The sequence below is a fragment of the Nycticebus coucang genome, chromosome 17 (genome assembly GCF_027406575.1).
Source record: "Nycticebus coucang isolate mNycCou1 chromosome 17, mNycCou1.pri, whole genome shotgun sequence".
NCBI lineage: Eukaryota > Metazoa > Chordata > Mammalia > Primates > Lorisidae > Nycticebus > Nycticebus coucang.
The window spans coordinates 58,523,537-58,547,799 of NC_069796.1; the positions used below are offsets into that span (position 1 = coordinate 58,523,537).

The 24,263-nt window shown below is 38.7% G+C and overlaps 1 protein-coding gene across 1 annotated transcript in view; it reads left to right on the forward strand.

The window, feature by feature from the left end:
- The window catches only part of SGCD (sarcoglycan delta), a 448,917-nt gene that overhangs the window by 415,301 nt on the left and 9,353 nt on the right, over positions 1 to 24,263 (forward strand). Inside the window, exon 7 of the mRNA XM_053567126.1 lies at positions 23,479 to 23,602. Within this exon, the coding sequence (XP_053423101.1) occupies positions 23,479 to 23,602 (124 nt within the window). The remainder of the gene's footprint in view (positions 1 to 23,478; positions 23,603 to 24,263) is intronic.

A 24,263-nucleotide genomic window follows, 5' to 3' on the forward strand; every position in this document is an offset into this window, starting at 1 on the left:
AATAACCATGCTGTTTTCATCAGTGGAGGGGTAGGGGTCCATATTAAAGTTAGAAGACCTACAACACACACACGCATATCTTGTCTATGTCAGTGGTTCTCTGTACAGAGAAATTTAAAAATCTGTAAATGCCTCCACATTCCAATTTAATTTGTGTGGGACATGATCCAAGCTTCAAAATCTCCCCCATTTGATTCTAATAACATTGAAATTTCCCAGCCAATGTTGAGAACTCCCTCAGTGCAACTACTTTGATAGATCAGATACCCAACTTTATAACCCTTCCCACCAGTTTTTTTCCTAATGTTTTTCACTTTCAGTGATAACATTTTTTGGTTAATTCTTCCCTGAAACTTACAACAGAGTAAATCCTAGGGGTTGGTGTGAATTTGATGTTTCCTAGGAAAGACTAAAGCTAACATTTTTCTATTTCAGCTACCACATATATTATTTGGTTTTTATGATGTTCTGAAGGTCGCTCCCAAAAGTAACAAAAGCCATTGTCTCCATTCTCTGAGGATGGAAGCAAAATATGATCTAAAAGCTTGTCTAGGTTTGGAGGTGATTAATGTAGATTCATATGATGAAGGAAATGAAAACGAGAAATCTGGATAAGTAATCACTGTTTCAACAAAAACAATTTCAACAAAAAATGAGCCTGAGACAGAGAGAACAAACTGATAATGCCAACAGCAAATAAATTATTCTCTGAGTTTTAAAACAGACCTTGTGATAGCATTTAAAGTTTTGTGGGGTTTTTTGATTCATGAGACTTCTGAGTATAACTGAGAAGGAAAGGGACACAGTTGCTGTTCTGTGTGTCACAGGTACTGAAAATGGATTTGGAGCAGAAAGGCTTGAAATGAATGCAGAACTGTGCCACTGGCTCGACAGAGAAAAATCTCTTTAGAGCTTCATAAACCTAGGGGACATGACCGATTTTCTCCTGGTCATATTCCCTGGGACGAAGACAGGGCTTCTGCAAATAGGAGCTGTGAAAGCATCTCTGAGGGTGAAAAACAGAGGCTAGGCAACCAGCTCCCAAAGTACAGTTTCTCACTAGCCAAAGAGTCGGGGGACACTCCATAGAATCTGATTATGTTTTCAAATACTTCTGTTGAGCTTTGATATACAATGTACCATTAACTGTTCAATACAGAAATACACTAGCCACCATCCAATACACCTCATATCTTACAGTCTCTGCCCTGTGTGTCCATATTTCCACTTGAGGTCTCAAATATCTCCACTTCAACAGATCTAAAATGGAAATCACTATTTTCTATTCTTATACTCTAGAAGAATTCCACTTACTCTCTTCCTTTTCTCAGTGGCTGGCCCATACCAACCCCCTAGTTACAAAAATCCACACTGGAAATCACCTGTGATTCATTTTTCATCACAAAATCCAAAGTACTATCTTCTCCCACCTGGACAATAACAGACTTTTAGCTACTTTCCTCGTAATCCTCTTGTCCCTTCTTAACCACTCTTCACTCAGTAGGAAGAGCAACTATAATAGAGAAAAAGAAACAGTAGGAGACAGATTTATTATAAGAAGTTGGCTCCTGCAATTATGGAAGCTAAAATTTTCCCAGTCTGCTGCCTGTAAGCTAGAGACCCAAGAGAACTGATGGTGTAGTTCAGTGCATGTCAAAAGGGAGAAGACTGATGTCTCAACTAGTCAGGCAGGCAAACTTCCCTCTGACTCAGCTCTTTTGTCCTATTCAGAACAAAATTCGTTGATTTTGTTCTATCAGAGGATTGGGTGAAACCCATCCACACTAAAGAGGAAAATCTGCTATATTCATTTGGCAGATTCAAATGCTAACCTCATCTAGAAATACTCTCACAGACACTCCAGGAATAACATTTGACCAAATGTCTAGGCACCCCTGTGGTTCAGTCAGGTTGACAAAAGTAGCCATCACAGTAGTCTTTGCACCATAGAAATGAGATCATGTTGCCTATTTCTTTTTTTCTTGCCCCCTTATACCATCACTCCATTTAAAATATTTTATTTTCTCACCATATTATGCAAAGCCACACTTCACTTGCCTCCTACCTTTTATTAATACCACATTCTCTATCTGCCTTCTTTGAATTTCTTTTAACTTATAAAATTATTGTGCTCCTAAAAGTCTTTGTGCTACATGATGCTCCCTCTGCTTGGAACTCTCATCCTATTAACTCTTCACCCTTCAGGTGTCAGTGTCATCCTTCCCAGACCCCATGTCTTCCCACTACCCAATCCCCAGTTATAGGTTCATACAATCTCTTATACTTCTCTATCAAGGACTTCTGGCTACCATAAATAAGTAATTTATGTGTTTCAGTCTTAGAAGCTAGGAAACTAACAGGGGAAGGAATTAGGTTTGTCTTATTTATAGCTGAAACCCCAGCAATTTGCACATAGTAGGAAATGTCTGCTGAGCCAATACCTAATGAACTTGCAAAATCAAGACTGTCAGTTTAGGATACAGGCCACTTACCTGTGTCATCTTTGTTTGAGTATAATAAATGTTTTTTAAATCAATCAGTCAAGTTCTACATTGAAAAAGAAGCATTGATTCAAAAGAATTTTTTATGGCTGGGCATGGTGGCTCATGCCTGTAATCCTAGCACTCTGCAAAGCTGAGGCAGATGAATTGCCTAAGCTTAGGAGTTCGAGTGCAGCCTGAGCAAAATGCAAGACCCTCATCTCTGCTAAAAATAGAAAAACTAGCCAGTCATTGTGGCAGGTGCCTATGCTCCCAGCTACTCAGGAGGCTGAGGCAAGAGGAACACTTTAGCTCAAGAATATGAGGTTGCAGGGAGCTGGGATGATGCAAAGACACTCTACCCTCTACCCAGGGCACAGAATAAGACTCTGTATCAAAAAAAAAAGGATTTTTTATGATGGTAAAAGCTTCATATTCATGAAAGCAAATCTCAAAATGATTTTTCTCTAGAGGACAGAATATCACTGCTTTTCTGAGAGGAATAGCTTTCCAATGAGACTATCCAATTCATTTCTGAAATCTTTACAGCAGAATCCTAGAATATTAAGCATAGAGTTTTTTAATAGAAGTCTACAAATCAGCATTTATAAAATGTAAATACCTGTTGCAGATAGGAGGAGCTTGAATTTCAAAGTCACCCTTGTTTGACTTAAAAAGTAGAACTCATCTAATTAGAAAAGCTTATGTTTTTTTCCCCACTTTTTTTATTTTCAGATACATGAGTATCATGTGTTGAAGCCAAAGCAGATGTTTAAAACACTCATGACATGGGGCAGGGGTGGATTTGTAGCATATCAATTTAGCTGAACTGGGAATTTAGCTAAGCCAGAATTCCTTCCTTGAGTCAAAACTGTAGCAGCACTTTGTCTTAGAAAACGAGTGCAGAACACCTAGCACTGCTGGCGGTCACCCAGTGGATCCCCTGGTTAGTGTGCATCAGCAGTCGAGCTTTAGGGCTTCTGGCTCTCACTGGATCCTCCTTCAACTTCTTCAGTGCCTGGGCCAAGTACATGCTTAGTTTCAGGGAAAAGGGAAGAAGCTTTTTCTCCCTTGAATTGGAGATTAGAAATGGTGGGAGATTGTCAAGGATACTAGTTCATCATAGTGGGTTCCGGTTCATCCTCCCACATCACATCCATCTTTCTTTCTTCACCACCTGCCCTGCTGACTTCAGACTCCAGCATCAGATACAAAGACAACTTTACATAGGCTAAAGTATAGCCAGCTCTCCAATTCTATAAGGCCAAATTCCTATAAAAAACTTATTTATACATCTCCATCAGAGAGGTTCTCTCCAGGAAGTCTTCTAGCAAAATTACCAACTCTAAGCCTAGATATGATTCTCAGAAAGAAAGATGAGGTGATTTCACTATACAAAGTCAAATGCCACCTTTGAAAAACTGGAAACATACACCCCTAATGCAGCCGTAGGGTAGTTTAAGTAGTCTAACTAGTCCACCCTCTGAACACAATTAAAATTACTGGAGAAAATATAGGGTCCAGCAGAAGTAATGCCTTTCTGTGCTTGAGTATGATATTATTATATCACAGAATTACATATAAATAATGCAAATTGCAAATAATGACACAAATAACACCCCCTTTTTAATAAATAGAAAATCTATGCCAACATTTTATTACAAAATCATAAGCATATAATTCTGTAACATAACAATATCACACTAAAGCACAAAAGGGTGTTACTTATGTGGGACCCTGTATATTTTAGAAACATTTTAATCACTCTGATGTTATGGAAATTAGTTAAAATTATTCAGAGTTCTAACCCTAAAGAATTATGGGAACCCAGAGAAGTCATCTAATCATTGAGGCCAACTTTAACTTTATAGATTTTGCTGACCTAAAGGAAATTCAACTTTGGTTTTCACAGACTAGTGCATCATGGAAACAAAACAAATCTCAGGGCCCTTTGTGGTGAGGAGTGTATTAAGAGATCTCAAAGATGAAACTGGAACTCCAAAGTACCAAACCCTCAGGGTAAGGGCGAAATAGAATTCAACCTACTTGGTCTTCTCTACTTCCACCCAGAGGACAACAAAGAAAAGAAAAAAAATTTCTCCACAGTTTGGTAACTTCACCCTGGCCCTCAATCTGGTTTGTAGTCTGAATTCATTATTACATAGGTTGGCCTGAAATTAAACAAATCAAGCAAAGAAATTAATCTATAATGGACCCAAGATGATGGTAGCACCAGTGATTAATGGAAACAAATGCAAATTCTCTCTAGAGATAACTACCTTAAATGCAGGTTTAAAATAATTCCTGCAGTTAAAAATCCAAGTAATATGAACTCACAATACACTCTCAGAAACAAGGCACTATCCACAAGAGAGCAAGGCAGCCAGTTCATACGCATGGAGGTATCAGATACAGGAATTAGGAGAGAAAAAATATGAAATATGTTTGCTATGTAAAAAGGAAGAAAAAAATGAATAAGTGAATGAAAATGTAACCTCAGAATGCAAAATCACAATAGATATGAGGAGAAATAGATGAAGAAAAAACTAACTCAACATGAAAATATACCCAAATAATTATCCAGAAAGCAGAGAGGCAGAATAACAGAGATGCTAGAGTGAGAAGGTCTAATCCATGTTACAGAGTGAGGAGAGAGAGAGAATGGAGCAAAAATAGTTTTCAAAGACGTATCAGCTAAGTATTATTGTCTAAAAATAATGAAAGACAAAAGGCAAAATTTAGAGTAAAAAAAAAATTCAAGACAAAATTTAAAATAAAAAAAAAACAAAAGTAAAGTGAAACCCACATCTAGACACATCAGAATGACACCACAGATGATCAAAACTGAAAAGCAGTAGGAGAAAAAAAACAAATAGTACTTCTAGTATTGAAGTTAGACTGACAGCTGATGTCTTAATCACAACAATGAGAACCAGAATACAGAAGAATAATATTTTTAATTCTTAAGAGAAAATAACTGTCAGTGTAGAGTTGTGCATCCAGCCAAAATTCCTTTCACAAAGGAGGACAAATTAAAGGTTTATTCCAGTACAACAAAACTGAAGGCTTACCCCAGAAGACCCTCACTAAAAGAAAATATCAAGGACTCTGTTGATGTTAACAAAAAAAAAAAAAAGAAAGAAATAGAAAGTCTAAAATAACAGAACGGATGAGACAGTGGTAAATACATGGATACATATAAACATTGTATAAACAATAGTCTTGTAGGGTTAAATAATATAGAATCATGATGCAAAAAATAACATAAATCAATAGTAAATTTGAACAGTTAGATTTTAAAAAAATCCTTTAAAGTATAAATATTAAGATCACCTCTCCCCTGAATTTATCTATGAATTAAGCATAATCTCAACCTAAATCACAATAGGCTTTGTAATTTTTTAGAAACTGAAAAGTTAATTCTAAGATTTATACAGAAAAGTAAAGGACCTAGAATAGCCAGAATAATGTTTTTTCTTTTGCAAAAGTTAAGAGAATCCCACTACTTGATTTTAAGACTTACTATAAAGTAATGGTAATCAATGAAACCATGTGTTAGCATGAGGCTAGACAAATAGATAAATAGAACAGGAAAAGAGTTCGGAAATAGATCTACACATACAGTGATATGATTATCAACAAAAGCATCAGTGCTGTTCAATGGCAAAAGGTTTGTCTTTTAAATGAATCATGCAAGAACAACTGCCTAAACCTAATGGGGAAAAATGACCCTAAAACTCTTCCTAAAAATTAATTTATAATGGATGAAATTTAGATGCAAAAGCTACACCTATAAAGCTTCTAGAACAAAACATGGGAGATTATCTTTATGACCTTGAGATAGGCAATAGATTTTTAGAGAAGGCATAAAAGTACTAAACATAAAAAATGTTATTAAATTGAACTTTATCAAAATTAAAATCAAAATTCAAAACTTCTCATCAAAAGGCACTGCTAAAAAAATAAAAGGGCAAGTCATGAATTGGGAGAAAATACTGAGAGAGAAATACATGAAAAAGAATTTTTACCTAGGATATATGACAAAATTATGAACAGCCTAATTGTAAAAAAGTTAGGCAAAAGTATTGGATAGACACCTTCCAAAAGAACAGACTGTATTTGAATAGCCAACAGCACATGTAAAGGTGTTAAACATCATTAGTCATCAGGGACGTGAAAACCATAATAAACTACCTTTCTGTGAGCCACTAAAAATTTGACAATTTATTATTGTATTATTAATCTATTGCTTTGTAACACATTACCCCAAAACTTAGCAGTTAAAAACTACAAATGTTAATTATTTCTCAGTGTCTGTGAGTCAGAAGTCTAGTTGCAGCTCAGCTGATGCCTCTGACTCAGAATCTTCCAGGAGGTTGCATGTAAGCTATTGGCCAGGGCTGTGACCTTATCAAATGCTTGCCTTGGGGAAGATCCATTTCCAAACACATTCCTGTGAGTGTTGGCAGGATTCAGTTCTCTGTAGGCTGTTGGATTGAAGACCTTAGTTCCCCCTCTCTTGGTTTCCTGGGCCTCTCCACAGAGCAGCTATCAACATGGCAGCTGGCTTCCTCTCAGAGTGAGGGATGAGAAAATGAGCCCAAGATTGAAGCCGCAATCTTTTTGTATCATTATTTCAAGTGACAGCTCATTCCTTTTGCCATATTCTATTTGTGTAGAAGTTAGTCACTACATCCAGCCCATATCCAGGGGAGAAAATTACATAAGGACGTGAATACCAGGAGTCAAGGATCACTGGGAGCATAGTAGGTGCTGCGTTACCACACTTTTTAGAGACATACCCATCTCATAACTTAGTAATTTCACTCAAAGCTTCTTATTCAAAGCAAGTGAAAACTTTTCCTCAGAAATACTTATCTAAGAAAATTTTGTACTTTGTACAAAATAGCCAGAAACTGGAAACAACCAGATGTCAATTCACAATTGAACAGATATACAAATCATGGTCTAGTCACACAGTCGACCAGTGTGAAGCAATAAAGCGAATGAACAGCATTGAACACAGCTATGTGGAAGAATCTCCAAAGTTTCAAAAGTCCCACAAAAGAGTAAAACCTATTATTCTCATTATATGAAGTTCAAAAACAAGCAAGTCCAATCAGTTGTGATAGAAATCAGAAGAGCCTTTGGAGGGTGGGAGGTATGATTGCAAAAAAGCATGAGGTCACTTTCAGGTTGTTGATGTTGGATGGAGTAGTGATTATATGAAACTATGCATTTGTTAAAATTCATTGAAGTGTATCATTAAGATTGATGCATTTCAATGCATGTAAATTTTACCTCAATAAAAAGTCATTTGAATTTTTGTTAATAATTCAGTTACATGAAAGTCACATCTAAAACACAGCCATACAGAATGGTTGACATTTAAAAATATGGAAAAAATGTGCCCAAGGCAAATAACAGAAATAGAGAGGGACAACTATACTAACAGACAAATGGATCTTAAGACTAAAAGCATTACAGGAAATAAAGACAATCACTATATACTAGTAAGAAGATAAGGAAGACAGAACAATGCTAGCTGATACACATGTAACAACATACCTCTTTTAGTAAATGATAGATCAGTTAAAAATGTATATGGACATAAACAAATTGAACAATTAAATATTGAATTAATAAGACATATAAAACATGGCACCAAAAATGAAGAACAGATTCTCTTCAGGCAGGCATGGAATATTTATAAAAATTGTTACATATTGGGCCAAAATATTAGTCTTAATTTTTGAAGAATTGATTTTATACAGAAAAGGTTCTCTGACCATTATAAGATTGTGAGTTCAAAATCAAGCTTCAAAAATTCAAAACCAGTGAAGAAAACATACTAGAAATATCTAGTAATCTATAACAAGAAATGTTGTATAGTAAGAAATTAAGGATTACCCTTCATAAAATTCATAGGCCACAAGAGAAGTCAAAATTGGAAAATAATTATTCCTATTTTATAAGTACTCCTTTGCAATGCTGTCAAAGAAAAATGCATAATATTAAATGCATATATTAATATTAGGAAAGGCAAAAATTAGCAAAGCAGCACGTTTTGGAACTTAGACCTAGAGAAGTATCCTAACTTATCTGGAACAAGAAGACAAAAACAAACATAAAATAGATCATACTAACAAAACCAAAACTTAGCTCTTTGAAAGGACTGATAAACTTCTGACCGTACTGTTCAAGGGAAAAAGAAGACATGAATAAAAACATTGGGAACAAAAAGAAGATACGGCTACAAATGCGGGGGGAATTTAAAAAAGGAGAATATTACGAAGAACTTTACCAATAAACCTAAACTTTTATATGAAATGAAAAAATAAGAAGCAAAAAAGATAACTTTTAAAAACCAACCTAAGGAGGAATCTTGGAAGATGGCGGACTGAACCCAGCTTTCAACAGAGGCTCCCGTCCAGAAGGAGAGTTAAGGGACAGGAATTTAGTAAATATCCTGGTGGACTTGAGTCTCACCAAGAGAGAAGGTTGAAGAACGCACATCAACACCGCTGAGGCAAGCTGTGATCACAAGGACGCAAACAAAAGGCACAAAATCCACCACCAAGCGGACGGGAGTCCCCCTCCCCCATGAGACTGGCTCAAGAGCCCCACAATTAAACAAGCAGGCTGAAATTAAAGGCCCTCCCACTACACTCCACGGGAGAGACCTTCTAAAAACTGGACCTACCTCCCCTACTGGGGTGCCGTGGCGTTCTCCTGCCGGGCATAAAACTGAATAAAACTTTAAAAATCCTTTGCCGGCAACCCTGAATCCCCAACACTCCCCTCCCGCCCACTGAGGTCTGGAGGCCTGTCCCCCAGAAGTTTGGATCCTTGAGTGATTTCTCAAGGGGAGTGGACAGTCCCCGAGTTGCGACTGGTCAGCATTGACTCTGAGGCACGCGAGTGAGGAGAGGGCACCGGGCTGAGGGGGAGTCACGCCTCGGCGGCACTTCCCTGTGGTGCGGTGCAACAGCCCTCCCGGTCCATCAATACAGGCAGCCATAAAACTGAATGAAACTCTAGCTTCCCCCCCACTCTCACTCGGGGTCTGGGGACCTGTCCCCCAGGAGTTCGGATCCTTGGGTGATTTCTCGAGGGGAGCGCACAGTGCCCGAGCCGCGACTGGTCAGCACTGACTCTGAGACACGCGGGCGAGGAGAAAGCACTCTACTGAGGGGGAGTCACGCCTCAGCGGCACTTCCCTGCGGATTAGGTGCAGCAGCCCTCCCTGGGCAACATTACGGGGCCGGGCACAAAACTGAATAAAACTCTAGCTTCCCCGCTGAGAGCTGAGAGCCCCTACTCTCACTCGGGGTCTGGAGGCCTATCCCCCAGGAGTTCGGATCCTTGGGTGATTTCTCGAGGGGAGTGCACAGTGCCCGAGCTGCGTCAGGTAAGCACTGACTCTGAGACACATGAGCAAGGAGAGGGCACTCTGCTGAGGGGAAATCAAGCCTTGGCAGCACTTCCCTGTGGTGCGGTGCAACAGCCCTCCCCGGGCGGGCATAAAACTGAATGAAACTCTAGCTTCCCCCCGACTCCCAATCGGGGTCTGGGGGCCTATCCCCCAAGAGTTCGGATTCTTGGGGGATCTCTTGAGGGGTGTGGACCCAGCATAAACTGCGGCCGCTCAGTGCTGACTCTGGGGCGCGAGATACAGGAGAAAAGGGTAGGCTGAGCAGACCCTGGAGGTAGATCAACAGCCATTTTTTCTTAAACGGAAGAACGCTCACTTCTGGATATTCTGAGGCCACACCCCCTGTCTCCCTGGGCAACCAGAGGAGGCCACCAGTGAGTGGGGGATTTCCTGACACTGCTCACAAACCTGGGAAGCTTCCAGGGCGGGGCCGACCCAGAGAGGTGAAACCTCCAGCAGCAAAGACGTTTGAACTCAGAACAGCCCGTCTTCTGTAGACGATTTCTGCGGGAACAGAGACAGAACCCCGCAAAGTTGTCTGTTCTGTTCTGTTCTGTTAGCAGCATCCATCAGGGACGGGGCTAAGCCTGAGTGAACACCTCCTTCCCATCACCTGCATCAAGCACTCAAAGATGTCAGGCCCCATCTCCTCCTGCTAAATAGCGGCAGTCTGCGGGGGCCTGGCAGACTTCCTTGTGATTCAGGCAGGTGCAAACCCCTGGAGTGTCTGTTCACTGCAGGCAACTGGGTTAGCCATCTGCAGAGATACCAGTGACTGGGTCCGATGGAGGGGCAAAGTGGGGAAGGAGACATGAACCTTCCCAGACTGCTCTGTTTGCTGGGTGGCTCCTCCTGACTCCACTCTGCACTGGGGTGAGACGTGTCAGAGGAGCAGGCTCCTGTGATCCAGTTCCCAGAGACCTCTTGAACTCTCCCACCCGAGACAGGTGCCGATTGAAACAGTTGATTTGGACCTTTTGAACTGGGCTAATAGACTGAGGACTTTTCAGGCGGTGCCCTGGGTGTTGTAGGAAGGTTTGATTCTCCTTTTCCAACTGGGGCCAGAGGTGGGCGGGCGGGGTGACTTAATTGCTGATTTTTCCACACAGCTGAGACTTCAAGCCAGAGTAGAAGTTGCAATAGGCTCGAACAGAAACCAGCTGAAAACAAGACAGAACCACTTTGCTCCACCACACCAGACAGGGCCCCAGTTTCTCAGGCCATAACACTGTACGGCCCCTCGATAAAGCCCCAGGGGAAAAACCAAAGGGAGTAAAATAACCATGGGGCGGAATCAGCGGAAAAACTCTGGTAACATGAATAACCAGAATAGATCAACACCACCAAGAAAAGATACGGCAGATGTGATTGAAGATCCCATTCATAAACAACTGGCTGAGATCTCAGAAATAGAATTCAGAATTTGGATTGCAGACAAGATTAATAAAATGGAATTAGGAATTCGAGGAGAAATTCAAAAGTTGTCTCAAGAATTTACAAAACCACCAAAGACTTAGACACACTAAAGCAAGAATTTATAGCCCTCAAAGATATGAAAAATACAGTAGAATCCCTCAGCAACAGAATGGAGCAAGCAGAAGAAAGGATTTCTGACATTGAAGATAAAGTCTTCGAGCGCTCCCTATCTCTCAAAGAGGAAGAGAAATGGAGAGCAAAAACGGATCACTCACTCAGAGAGCTCTCAGATAATTCGAAAAAAAGCAACATAAGAATTATAGGGATTTCTAAGAACGATGAAGTGGCCTCCGAGGGCACAGAGGACTTTCTGCATGAAATTATGAAAGAAAAATTTCCAGACATGCCTAGAGAATCTGAAATTCAGATAGCAGACAGCTTCAGAACCCCAGCACGATTCAACCCCAATAAGTTATCCCCCAGACATATCATAATTAGCTTCACTAAAGTTAACATGAAAGAGAAGATTCTCAAAGCAGTCCGGCGAAAGAAAACTATTATGTACAAAGGTAAGAATATTAGAATAACTGCAGATCTCTCTGCTGAAACTTTTCAAGCCAGAAGAGGGTGGTCATCAACTTTTAATCTCCTAAAGCAAAATAACTTTCAACCCAGGATCTTGTATCCAGCTAAACTGAGTTTCATCTATGATGGAGAAATTAAATACTTCAATGACATTCATATGTTGAAAAAATTTGCCATAAGTAAACCAGCTCTTCAGGATATTCCCAGACCTATACTCCACAATGACCAACTCAATCCTACACCACAAAAGTAAACTCACTCAGAAACTTCGGATCAAACTCCAACTTCCACACTGGTGAAAGGATTAAAAATGTCCACTGGACCTTTGAAAAACTCAATACCCAAAATTCCACCAGACTTATCACTACTCTCCATCAAATTGAATAGCTTAAACTGTCCTCTAAAGAGGCATAGGTTAGCTGACTGGATACAAAAACTCAAGCCAGATCTTTGTTGCATACAAGAGTCACATCTCAACTTAAAAGACAAATACAGACTCAGGGTGAAAGGATGGTCATCCATATTTCAGGCAAATGGTAATCAGAAAAAAGCAGGTGTTGCAATTCTATTTGCAGATACAGTAGGCTTTAAACCATCAAAAGTAAGGAAGGACAAGAATGGTCACTTCATATATGTTAAGGGTAATACTCAATATGATGAGATCTCAATTATTAATATCTATGCACCCAACCAGAATGCACCTCAATTTATAAGAGAAACTCTAACAGACATGAGTAACTTGATTTCCTCCAGCGCCATAATCGTCGGAGATTTCAACACTCCTTTGGCAGTGTTGGATCGATCCTCCAGCAAGAAGCTGAGCAAAGAAATCTTAGATTTAAACCTAACCATCCAATATTTAGATTTAGCAGACATCTACAGAACATTTCATCCCAACAAAACTGAATACACATACTTCTCACCAGCCCACGGAACTTACTCCAAAATTGACCACATTTTAGGTCACAAGTCTAACCTCAGTAAATTTAAAGGAATAGAAATTATTCCATGCATCTTCTTGGACCATCATGGAATAAAACTTGAGATGAGTAACAACAGGAATCTGCATACTCATACAAAAACATGGAAGTTAAATAACCTTATGCTGAATGACAGCTGGGTCAGAGATGAGATTAAGAAAGAAATCACCAATTTTTTGGAACAAAATGACAATGAAGACACAAACTATCAGAACCTCTGGAACACCGCAAAGGCAGTTCTAAGAGGGAAATTTATAGCACTGCAAGCCTTCCTCAAGAGAACAGAAAGAGAGGAAGTTAACAACTTAATGGGACATCTCAAGCAACTGGAAAAGGAAGAACAGTCCAACCCCAAACCCAGTAGAAGAAAAGAAATAACCAAAATTAGAGCAGAATTAAATGAAATTGAAAACAAAAGAATAATACAGCAGATCAATAAATCAAAAAGTTGGTTTTTTGAAAAGGTCAATAAAATAGATAAACCTCTGGCCAACCTAATCAGGAAAAAAAGAGTAAAATCTCTAATCTCATCAATCAGAAACAACAAAGACGAAATAACAACAGACTCATCAGAAATCCAAAAAATCCTTAATGAATATTACAAGAAACTTTATTCTCAGAAATATGAAAATCTGAAGGAAATTGACCGATACTTGGAAGCACGCCACCTTCCAAGACTTAACCAGAATCAAGTGGAAATGTTGAACAGACCCATATCAAGTTCAGAAATAGCATCAACTATACAAAACCTCCCTAAAAAGAAAAGCCCGGGACCAGATGGTTTCACGTCAGAATTCTACCAAACCTTTAAAGAGGAATTAGTACCTATATTACTCATCCTGTTCCAAAATGTAGAAAAAGAAGGAAGACTACCCAACACGTTCTATGAAGCAAACATCACCCTGATCCCCAAACCAGGAAAAGACCCAACAAGAAAAGAAAATTATAGACCAATATCACTAATGAATATAGATGCAAAAATATTCAACAAGATCCTAACAAACAGAATCCAGCAACACATCAAACAAATTATACATCATGACCAAGTTGGTTTTATCCCAGGGTGTCAAGGCTGGTTCAATACACGTAAATCTATAAATGTAATTCAGCACATAAACAAATTAAAAAACAAAGACCATATGATTCTCTCAATTGATGCAGAAAAAGCTTTTGATAATATCCAGCATCCCTTCATGGATGTTTCTTGGAACACTCAAGAAAATTGGTCTAGAAGGGACTTTTCTTAAACTGATAGAGGCCATCTACAGCAAACCCACAGCCAATATCATATTGAATGGAGTTAAATTGGAATCATTTCCACTCAGATCAGGAACCAGACAAGGCTGCCCATTGTCTCCAATGCTTTTCAACATTGTAATGGAAGTTTTAGCCACCGCAATTAGGGAAGAAAAGGCGATCAAGGGTATCCATATAGGGTCAGAAGAGATCAAACTTTCGCTCTTCACAGATGATATGATTGTGTATCTGGAAAACACTAGGGACTCTACTACAAAACGCCTAGAAGTGATCAAGGAATACAGCAGCGTCTCAGGTTACAAAATCAACATCCATAAATCGGTAGCCTTTATATACACCAACAACAGTCAAGTTGAAAAAGCAGTTAAGGACTCTATCCCATTCACAGTAGTGCCAAAGAAGATGAAATGTTTGGGAATTTACCTAACACAAGACGTGAAAGATCTCTATAAAGAGAACTATGAAACTCTAAGAAAAGAAATAGCTGAAAATGTTAACAAATGGAAAAACATACCATGCTCATGGCTAGGAAGAATCAACATTATCAAAATGTCCATACTACCCAAAGCAATATATAATTTCAACGCACTCCCTATTAAAGCTCCACTGTCATATTTTAAAGATCTTGAAAAAACATTACTTCGTTTTATATGGAATCAGAAAAAACCTCGAATAGCCAAGACATTACTCAGAAATAAAAACAAAACAGGAGGAATCACACTACCAGACCTCAGACTTTACTACAAATCGATAGTGATCAAAACAGCATGGTATTGGCACAAAAACAGAGAAGTAGATATCTGGAACAGAATAGAGAACCAAGAGATGAATCCAGCTACTTACCGCTATTTGATTTTTGACAAGCCAGTTAAAAACATCCAGTGGGGAAAAGATTCCCTATTTAACAAATGGTGCTGGGTGAACTGGCTGGCAACCTGCAGAAGACTGAAATTGGACCCATACCTTTCACCATTAACTAAGATAGACTCTCATTGGATTAAAGATTTAAACTTAAGACATGAAACTATAAAAATACTAGAGGAGAATGCAGGGAAAACCCTTGAAGAAATTGGTCTGGGTGAGTATTTCATGAGGACAACCCCTGGGCCATTGAAGCAGCTTCAAAAATACACTACTGGGACTTGATCAAACTAAAAAGCTTCTGCACAGCTAAGAACACAGTAAGCAAAGCAAGCAGACAGCCCTCACAATGGGAGAAGATATTTGCAGGGTATATCTCTGACAAAGGTTTAATAACCAGAATCCACAGAGAACTCAAACGCATCAGCAAGAAAAAAATAAGGGATCCCATCGCAGGCTGGGCAAGGGATTTGAAGAGAAACTTCTCTGAAGAAGACAGGCGCACGGCCTTCAGACATATGAAAAAATGCTCATCATCTTTAATCATCAGAGAAATGCAAATCAAAACTACCTTGAGATATCATCTAACTCCAATGAGACTAGCCTATATCACAAAATCTCAAGACCAGAGATGTTGGCGTGGATGCGGAGAAAAGGGAACACTTCTGCACTGCTGGTGGGAATGCAAATTAATACATTCCTTTTGGAAAGATATATGGAGAACACTCAGAGATCTAAAAATAGATCTGCCATTCAATCCTGTAATTCCTCTGCTGGGCATATACCCAGAAGACCAAAAATCACAACATAACAAAGATATTTGTACCAGAATGTTTATTGCAGCCCAATTCATAATTGCTAAGTCATGGAAAAAGCCCAAGTGCCCATTGATCCACGAATGGATTAATAAATTGTGGTATATGTATACCATGGAATACTATGCAGCCTTAAAGAAAGATGGAGACTTTACCTCTTTCATGTTTACATGGATGGAGCTGGAACATATTCTTCTTAGTAAAGTATCTCAAGAATGGAAGAAAAAGTACCCAATGTACTCAGCCCTACTATGAAACTAATTTGGGGCTCTCACATGAAAGCTATAACCCAGTTACAACTTAACAATAGGGGGAAGTGGGAAAGGGGGGGTGGGTAGAGGGAGGGGGATCGGTGGGATCACACCTGTGGTGCATCTTACAGGGGTATTTGCGAAACTTGGTAGATGTAGAATGTAAATGTTTTGGCACAGTAACTGAGATAACGCTGGAAAGGCTATGTTAACCACTGTGGTAAGAATGTGTCAAATGGTCTATGAAGCGAGTGTATGATGCCCCATGATCATATCAATGTATACAGTTATGATTTAATAAAAAAAAATAAAAAAATAAAAAAGGAATCTTGAAAAACAATTAAAAAAATAAAAACCAACCTGAGGTAAAAACATATAGCCTAGATGATGGCATTTCTTAAATGGAAATAAGGTATATTTTTTATGCTCAGAGAGTTAATCAGTGAGTTTAAACATAAAGGGAGCAATAATTCTAATCTTTCATAAATAATTATGAATTATAGAAAAGTGATAGAACCTGACAAAAGTAAGACAGAAAAATTAAGGTTATTTATGACCATAGGTGCAAAATCCTAAAAAATATTAGTTTCGAAAAATAGAAAAGATGATACATAATGAGAAAATTGGGTTAATGCCAAAAACACAGGAGTGGATTATTATTGGAATACTAATATAATTCAACACCTTAATATGCCTATATTGTAAAATGAAATAATTGATGAAATTGACATTATTAATTACAGAAACTTTTAGCAGAATAAGAAGAGAATGGAACTATGTACCTTATCTTGTTAAGAGGTATTTAGGGAAGGAAAAACCTTGAACAACAACAAAAAATTCTTAATGGTAAATTATTGTGTTTTCTCTTTAAGTTAGGAAGAAGCAAAATTTCCATCTCTTTACTCCTAATTTAATCATTGGATAGTCCTAGATTGAAAGGAGATAGTCTGGAAGGAGAAGGAATTAAAAGGACTAAGAAATGAAAAGTTATGAACCTATTATAAATTAAAATAATGAATGGTTACAATGAAAACCTAAAATAATTTGTACACAAATTATAAAAAATAATTTACCCAGGTGTTGACTATAAGATTAACTTAATAATAATAATAAGTGGGATTTTTATACTCCAGGAAAAAAAGGAATGGGAGTATGAGAAATACTTTTTAAAATATATCGTTTTCAATAACTGAACTTGTATAGAGAAAACTGTTAAACCATGGAAATACATCAAAGTAAACATAACAAATTAGAGATAGAATGATAGATTCATAGATGGAATGTGAATCCAATCAAAATTCCAACTGGGTTTCTTTATGAAACTTAAGTTCATTTGAAAATTTATGTGGCAGATCCAAGAATAACTAAGATATTCTGAGAAAGAACAAGGAGGAGGACTTGCCTTACGAAATATACAGAATTTTAAAACTAATAAATAAGCTAAAATATTTAATTAAAGACTTTTTGCAGAAAGAAACAAATAGAAAAATGAGACAGACTAAAAATCCCCAGGAGACAAACACAAAGGTATGGAAATAATCATATACAATGGAACTAAATATTAACTTTCCAACATATGTTGAGAAAAACTGCATTTCACTAGACCCGAACCTCAGACCATATACAAAAATGAATACCTGAAGTATTAAAGAGTTAATGAAAAGACCTAAAACTTTTGAAAATAATATGGAAGAGCCTCATGACCTTAATATAGGGTAGGATTGCTCAAATAAGGCACAGGAAGTGCAAACTCTAGGGTAAAAAATCATCAATTTGTCTACATTAAAATATGAAACTGTTCATCCACAGATGCCAAACACAAACCACAAACCAAAAGAAGAAATTGTCAATACGCAGAACTGCTGAACACTTTTCAGTATGTTCTACAAATCACACACAATAAAAAGTTAAAACAGACAAAAACTAAAAATAAAATCAATAAAAATAAAAACATTTCAAGATAAAAAAATCTCAAATAGCTGTCAAACAAATGAGAAGATAACTCCATTTTAACTAGTTGAATGTGATTTTAAAAGACCCCTACCATTTCATACACATTTATGCTTAACAATATAAAATGTTAGCAAGAAACACAACTTGGGAACTCTAGACACTACTAATGGGAAAGTCAACTGGAGCAATCACTTTGGAAAGGTATTTGGCATTATCTAATAAAATTTTAGGTATGCATACCATAGGACTAGAAATTCTACTTTCCCATGTGTGTTTGAAAGAGATTTTTGCCTATTTACAGCAGAAGTCACACACAAGAATGTTCAAAACCTGGAACCAACCCACTGTCCAGGAGTAGCACAGACACATACATCACGGTGCATAACCCCAGGGAAATTGAATAAATTACAACTATGTGCTAAAATGTCAATTGATGAGAGAAACAACATGTTTGGTGGTGAGGAAAGAAACTCACTAAAGAAAGAGTAAGTGGAATTATTCTGTGTGTAAAGTCAAAATTGTGGTAATACTAGAAAGAAAAACAAGAAAGCAGCCAACGTAACATTCCTAACAGTAGTTACTCCTTGACAAGAAAGGAAATGGACAGGACCAAGAAGAGGAGCTCAGGGTGCTCCAGAATTGTTTTCTTTAAAAATGTCAGTTTACAAACCCCCTGATGTTCTTTGTGTTATATTTATAATGTTGTAAATATTCTTTTACAGCTATTCCTGAAATTTAGTAATTCAGAATAAAATTGAAAATGTTTTAAATTTGGAGGAAAAAAAAAGCTTTTGCAACAATTGACCTGACTCAATTAGCAGCTACCTCCTGTAACATCATCACCACCTCATTCACATTTTAGGCCAGTGCCGCTAGCCAGATGTTACTGTGCTGAGACTCTTACTTTACTTACGGCTTTCTTATGAGTCACTCATTGACATCACCCCTTTAGTCCTGAGGGGCATCCAAGTGTGTGATCCTTGCTCTGGAGCAGCGCTTCTCAAGGTGTGGCCTCCAAACAAGCAGCCTCAGCATCCCCTGGGAACTTGTTACAAATGTGGATGTTTGGGCACCACTCCTAACCTACTGAATCAGGAACTCTGGGAGCGGGGCCAGCACTTTGTGTGTTCACACACACACACCCCAGGTATCTTGATGCTTGTGTTTGAAAACCATTCCTCTTTAGGACATGGCCCAGCCTTCTGTGTGCCCCTTCCTGACCATCTTTTTTTTGGAATCTCTTCAGTGAAATTCTTCATTCTCCTTCTCTGGGAGGTTTGCACTCTGGCCTAATGGAAGCAATGTTCATTTCCAAGAGTCAGAAGAACCCTCAGTTGCCACACAATCCCCCACTGCTCTCCTGCCACCATGCTTTGCTCCATGCTGTCTGAGCAATTGTGTTGTGGTCATTAATCTATGCTTAGAAACTGACATCACTTCAGGAGTGCTTTGTCTGCTCTCTGCAGTTTCCACAGAAGCTTTTTCTCAGTGCAAAGATTAGCATGGGGACAAATGTACTGAGACTGTCTGAACATCAAAGGACATTAAGACAGGCTTTGAAATCGAAAGCCACTTACCTTTTTGTCTTTGCTTTCAGGAAATTATGATCTCCACCTTGTTGTAGCCTTTCACAGTAGGACATGTTTATTTTATTTCTTTTTTCTTTTTTTTTTATTAAATCATAGCTATGTACATTAATGTGATCATGGGGCACCATACACTGGTTTCATAGACCGTTTGACACATCAAAAGGACGTGTTTAGAGTAGCTCTCTCTCAGCTCCTTGCTTCTTCCAAGGCTGAGAGAGCCCAAAGGCAGAAGTCATTTCAGATTTTCTCTGGCCTGGGGGCCCACCGGCCTAGGCAGTGATGAAGAATTAAGTAAATGCCTGTCCAAAAGGCCACCACTGCATCAGATAAAGTTCTTGAACATCCAAATTTTTTTTTTTTTATATTTCAAGCTCTTTGTTTTTTCCCCCAGTTTTTTTAATACTGCCTCATACTTTGAATGCTGTGTTCCAAGTGTGAATATATTCAACACATTCTAAATTTGGTACGAGGTACCAAATTTGGTTAAGGTACGAGAAATCTTGTATACTGTGCAGTATGCATCATTCAGCCAGATGTGGCACTAGCACCTTACTCTTATTTACTTAGATTGGTTTTAGAAATACAAGTATTAATTCCATGAGGAAAGAGGTAGCATTTAATCACAGGCAATAGGATGAAAATATGATGGACAGAAAGTAGTCTGTTTTTTCTGAAAGCAATTTGGTATAGTAAACAAATCTTGGCTTTGGGGTCCACTAAATTGAGTTCAAATCTTGGCTCTGTCATTTAACTAAAAGCGTAACTCTGAGCAAGTCACTTAGTTTACTTTCCTTGTTTGTATAATCGGGACTTCAGGAATACCAGATTGATAGGGTTTTGTGAGGATTAAATAAAATAAAACACATAAAGGCCTTTGCACAGTGTCATAACCCAGTAAACTGGTACTAAAACATAGCTGATGTTTACAGCATGAAATAAGACCAAAGAAATAGGTCAAGTCAAATAAACTTCAGGAGCCCAGGTCTTATCTAAGGAACTTGTGAAGGTTTCAATAAGGAAAGAGACATATTTAAAACTTCAAGAAGATGTATTTTCATGGGAAATACACGGAGGAAAAGGAAAAGTTAAAGACGAAACTTGCGAAGCAGTTACAATAGTCCAGGTAGGAGATGGCCTAACGTACTGGCAAGGGAGATGCTGGTGAGTCAAAAGCTGAGGTCCTCGATAAAGTGAGAGAAGAAGGCCGGGCACAGTGGCTAAGGCCCGTTATCCTAGCACTCTGGGAGGCTGAGGCGGGAAGATTGCTTGAGCTCAGGAGTTTGAGACCAGCCTCAACAAGAGTGAGACACTGTCTCTACTAAAAATAGAAAAAAAAAAATGAGGGAGGGAGGGAATAAAGAAGAAAGGGAAAGAAAAAATAGCAGAAATGGTGGTGCCTGTGGCTCAACGGAGTAGGGCGCTGGCCCCATATGCTGGAGGTGGCGAGTTCAAACCCAGCCTCTGCCAAATACTGCAAAAAAAAAAGAAAAATAAAAAATAGCAGAAAGACTCTTACCTGGGGAAGGACTGAGCAGGGAGTATTATAAGAGTATAAGGTGGCCAGTTACAGTGTCTCACACCTGTAATACCAGCACTTTGGGAGGCTGAGATGGGCCTCCTTGAGGCCAGGAGTTCAAGACCAACCTGGACAACATAGTGAGATCTCATCTCTACAAAACAATAGAAAAAATCAGCTGGATGTGGTGGTGCACACCTGTAGTGCCAGCTACTTCGGAGGCTGAGGCAGGAAGTTCACTTAAGTCCAGAAGTTTGAAGCTGCAGTGAGCTATCATGTCACCACTATACTCTAGCCTAGATGATAGAACAAGACTCTCTGAAAAAAATAAACTATTTCTAAAAAAGAACATAAGGAAGCTTATGCTACAAAGAGCATCAACATTAGAAGAAACAAAAGAGTTAAGAAATCTCAGAGTATAGATTTTATAAGAGTCAATCAGGAGAATAATAAAAATGACACAAAGCCATCATCATATTTCAAAAGGGACAGGAGGTCAGGAACACAGGGGAGTTCCACTGAGCTGGATTAAGGTCCCAGGCAAGATGGCACTGGTAAAGTCATCCCCTGTTGCTGCACTAACAAGACCTCCTCCTCAATGCACTTGACATCATTGTAGAAATAACTTCATGCAAATGAAGTCAACCATCCTCACAGGCAGAACCACACCTGGCTCAGGACAACCTGGTGAGGGTCTTATGAGAAGGAGAGGTAGGGGTAGAGGGTTTGTCACACATGAAGGGGTGAGGTCAGAAAGGAAACAATTCCTTAAATAGAAGCTCGAGTCACTCATAAGTACTGTAAGCCTGTCACTTCTCTGTAAGACTCTAGTTGAGTCATTGCAGGAGTAAAAAGCTCACGGAGGAAGGCTCCTGCCTGGAAGCAATTAGCCAGAACCCAGACCTGAGAAGTGTGGACAGACAAGCCCACTGTTGGCATCTGCGTTGTGTGGCTGAGGGGTGCTCAGTGGCGGTGCCCACCGCTCAGCTTGTTCTTCCCACCACTTACTGAGGCCAAGAGAATTTGTACTGCCCAGCAGGAGTGGGAGTAGTGAAAACAGAGTAGGAGTCAGCAGAGGGCAAAGAGGATGATGTTCCTGCTCAACATGTTTGAAGTGCCTACAAATTAGAAACCTAGAAATAACTCTGTAGTAACTAGTCTAAAGCAGAATGGTTGGAAAACCATTGTGGAGGCCTTTGCTTCCTAGGCTGGGGGACTTTCTTTGTAACAAAGAGGAGGATCTTCATACACTCCTATCTGGTAATAATATTAAAATATAGCATATGCAAGTTCTGGTTGAGTTTCAGTTAATATTTTATTCATCAAATGAATTAAGAAAAAAATTTATACAAAGTAGTATCCTCTGTTTATAAGTACTGTAAGCCTGTCACTTCTCTGTAAGACTCTAATCCATCATAATTATCATAGAGTTTAGCTGATTCTTTTCATTCTTACCTTACAAACTATAAAATCCACTCAGTTGTGAATTTTCACAAATACACAGAGACATGTAACCACCACTGCAATCCAATATACAGAACAATTCCATCCCTCCAAACCTCCCCTGCTGTCCATTTGCAGCCAAACCACCCTACCCTCTATAGCCCTTGGCAACGAATGATCTGTTCTGAATATGCTTTTGACAACTGCTCTGATGGGTAATGCCTGAGACTTCTTCATGATTCGCTGGTATGATAAAACTAGTGGCAGTAATATTTAAATTACATCTGCATTTCCAACATATCAAGCACCATTTGAAGTACTTTATAGATGAGGAAACTAAGGCTTTAAGCAATTTTGGAAAGAAAAGGAAAGGGGACACACAGGAAGAAATATTTGCATGTGGTCACATAGTAGCTATTGCATGGCTTTATTCCAGCCATGTCTGACTCACTGATCTATTTTCTCAACCACTGATTCTACCTCCATGGAAGACAGAAAGGAGGACAGAGTAGAAGACACACCTGTCAATTCCAGGAAGCTCAGCTGAGACCTGGGATTACCCCAGTCTTAACTATATATAAAAAGAGGCTTAAACACTTAACAAAGGCTTATTTAAGAATTTGGTTAATTATGCCAGTAAAACAAGAATGGTAGGTAAGATAAAATGAAATCAGGATCCTAGAACACCTCCCCTACAACCTCAGTATAATGCAATGAAGATAAAGTCTAGAACTGTTGTGTTCTCTCTCCTGAAGTTGACCTAGTGTGTAATGCAAAACTTAGAATCATTTCTTGGTCAATACTGAAATGCTTTTTCAGTGCCCTGAGCATGAGCTTCCTCTTTAATTTATCAAGAAGGAAATGGAATCTTTAATTTCAGCCTTGTGTATATTTCAGGTTGGAATCCCCGACCCGGTCTCTGGTAATGGAGGCCCCAAAAGGAGTCGAAATCAATGCAGAAGCTGGCAACATGGAAGCCACCTGCAGAACAGAGCTGAGACTGGAATCCAAAGATGGAGAGGTGAGGGCTGGGAAGGACAGAAGCCCACAAAGGCTCCAGCAGACCAACCTTATCCATAGTTGGTTTGCCACGGAGGTAGTACCTAACTGTATCAATAAAAGGTGCCAAGCAGAAGTCTTTTGTCCAAAAAAAAATAATTAAACAGCATGATTAGAAGCCAAAGCCATAATACGTAAATGTTATGATTCACTATTTGTAAAGGAGTAAGCTAATAGCATGTATTCCAAATACAGAACTATATGACCGGAAAAATGAATGCTATTTTCAAATTCTCTCAGTTGTCACCTTAAAATAAGATTCAGCTAGCCAGCATAATTAGGGTGTATATTACACACAGATCTGACTGAAGATGAACTTAATTTACTTGTAGTTATTTCATGCTGAACATTTCTGTTTTCACTGAGAATACAGAATCAGATCCAACAGCTATTCAAAACCAGAACAAGCCAAAACTTAATAGGGTAAGACCAGGCAACAAGAGAATGAAGGATTGCAGATATTTGTTCTCTTACCCCAACACAGTCCCAGCTGGGTGAACAGAATTGGTACTTTTTTGCAAACAAGGTAAACCAACTCCCCCCATCCCCCCAAAAAATTATTTGATTGCAAACTTAAAAATGCCTTCAAAGTATTAATAAGTCAACTTGTCCTTAAGAATGAA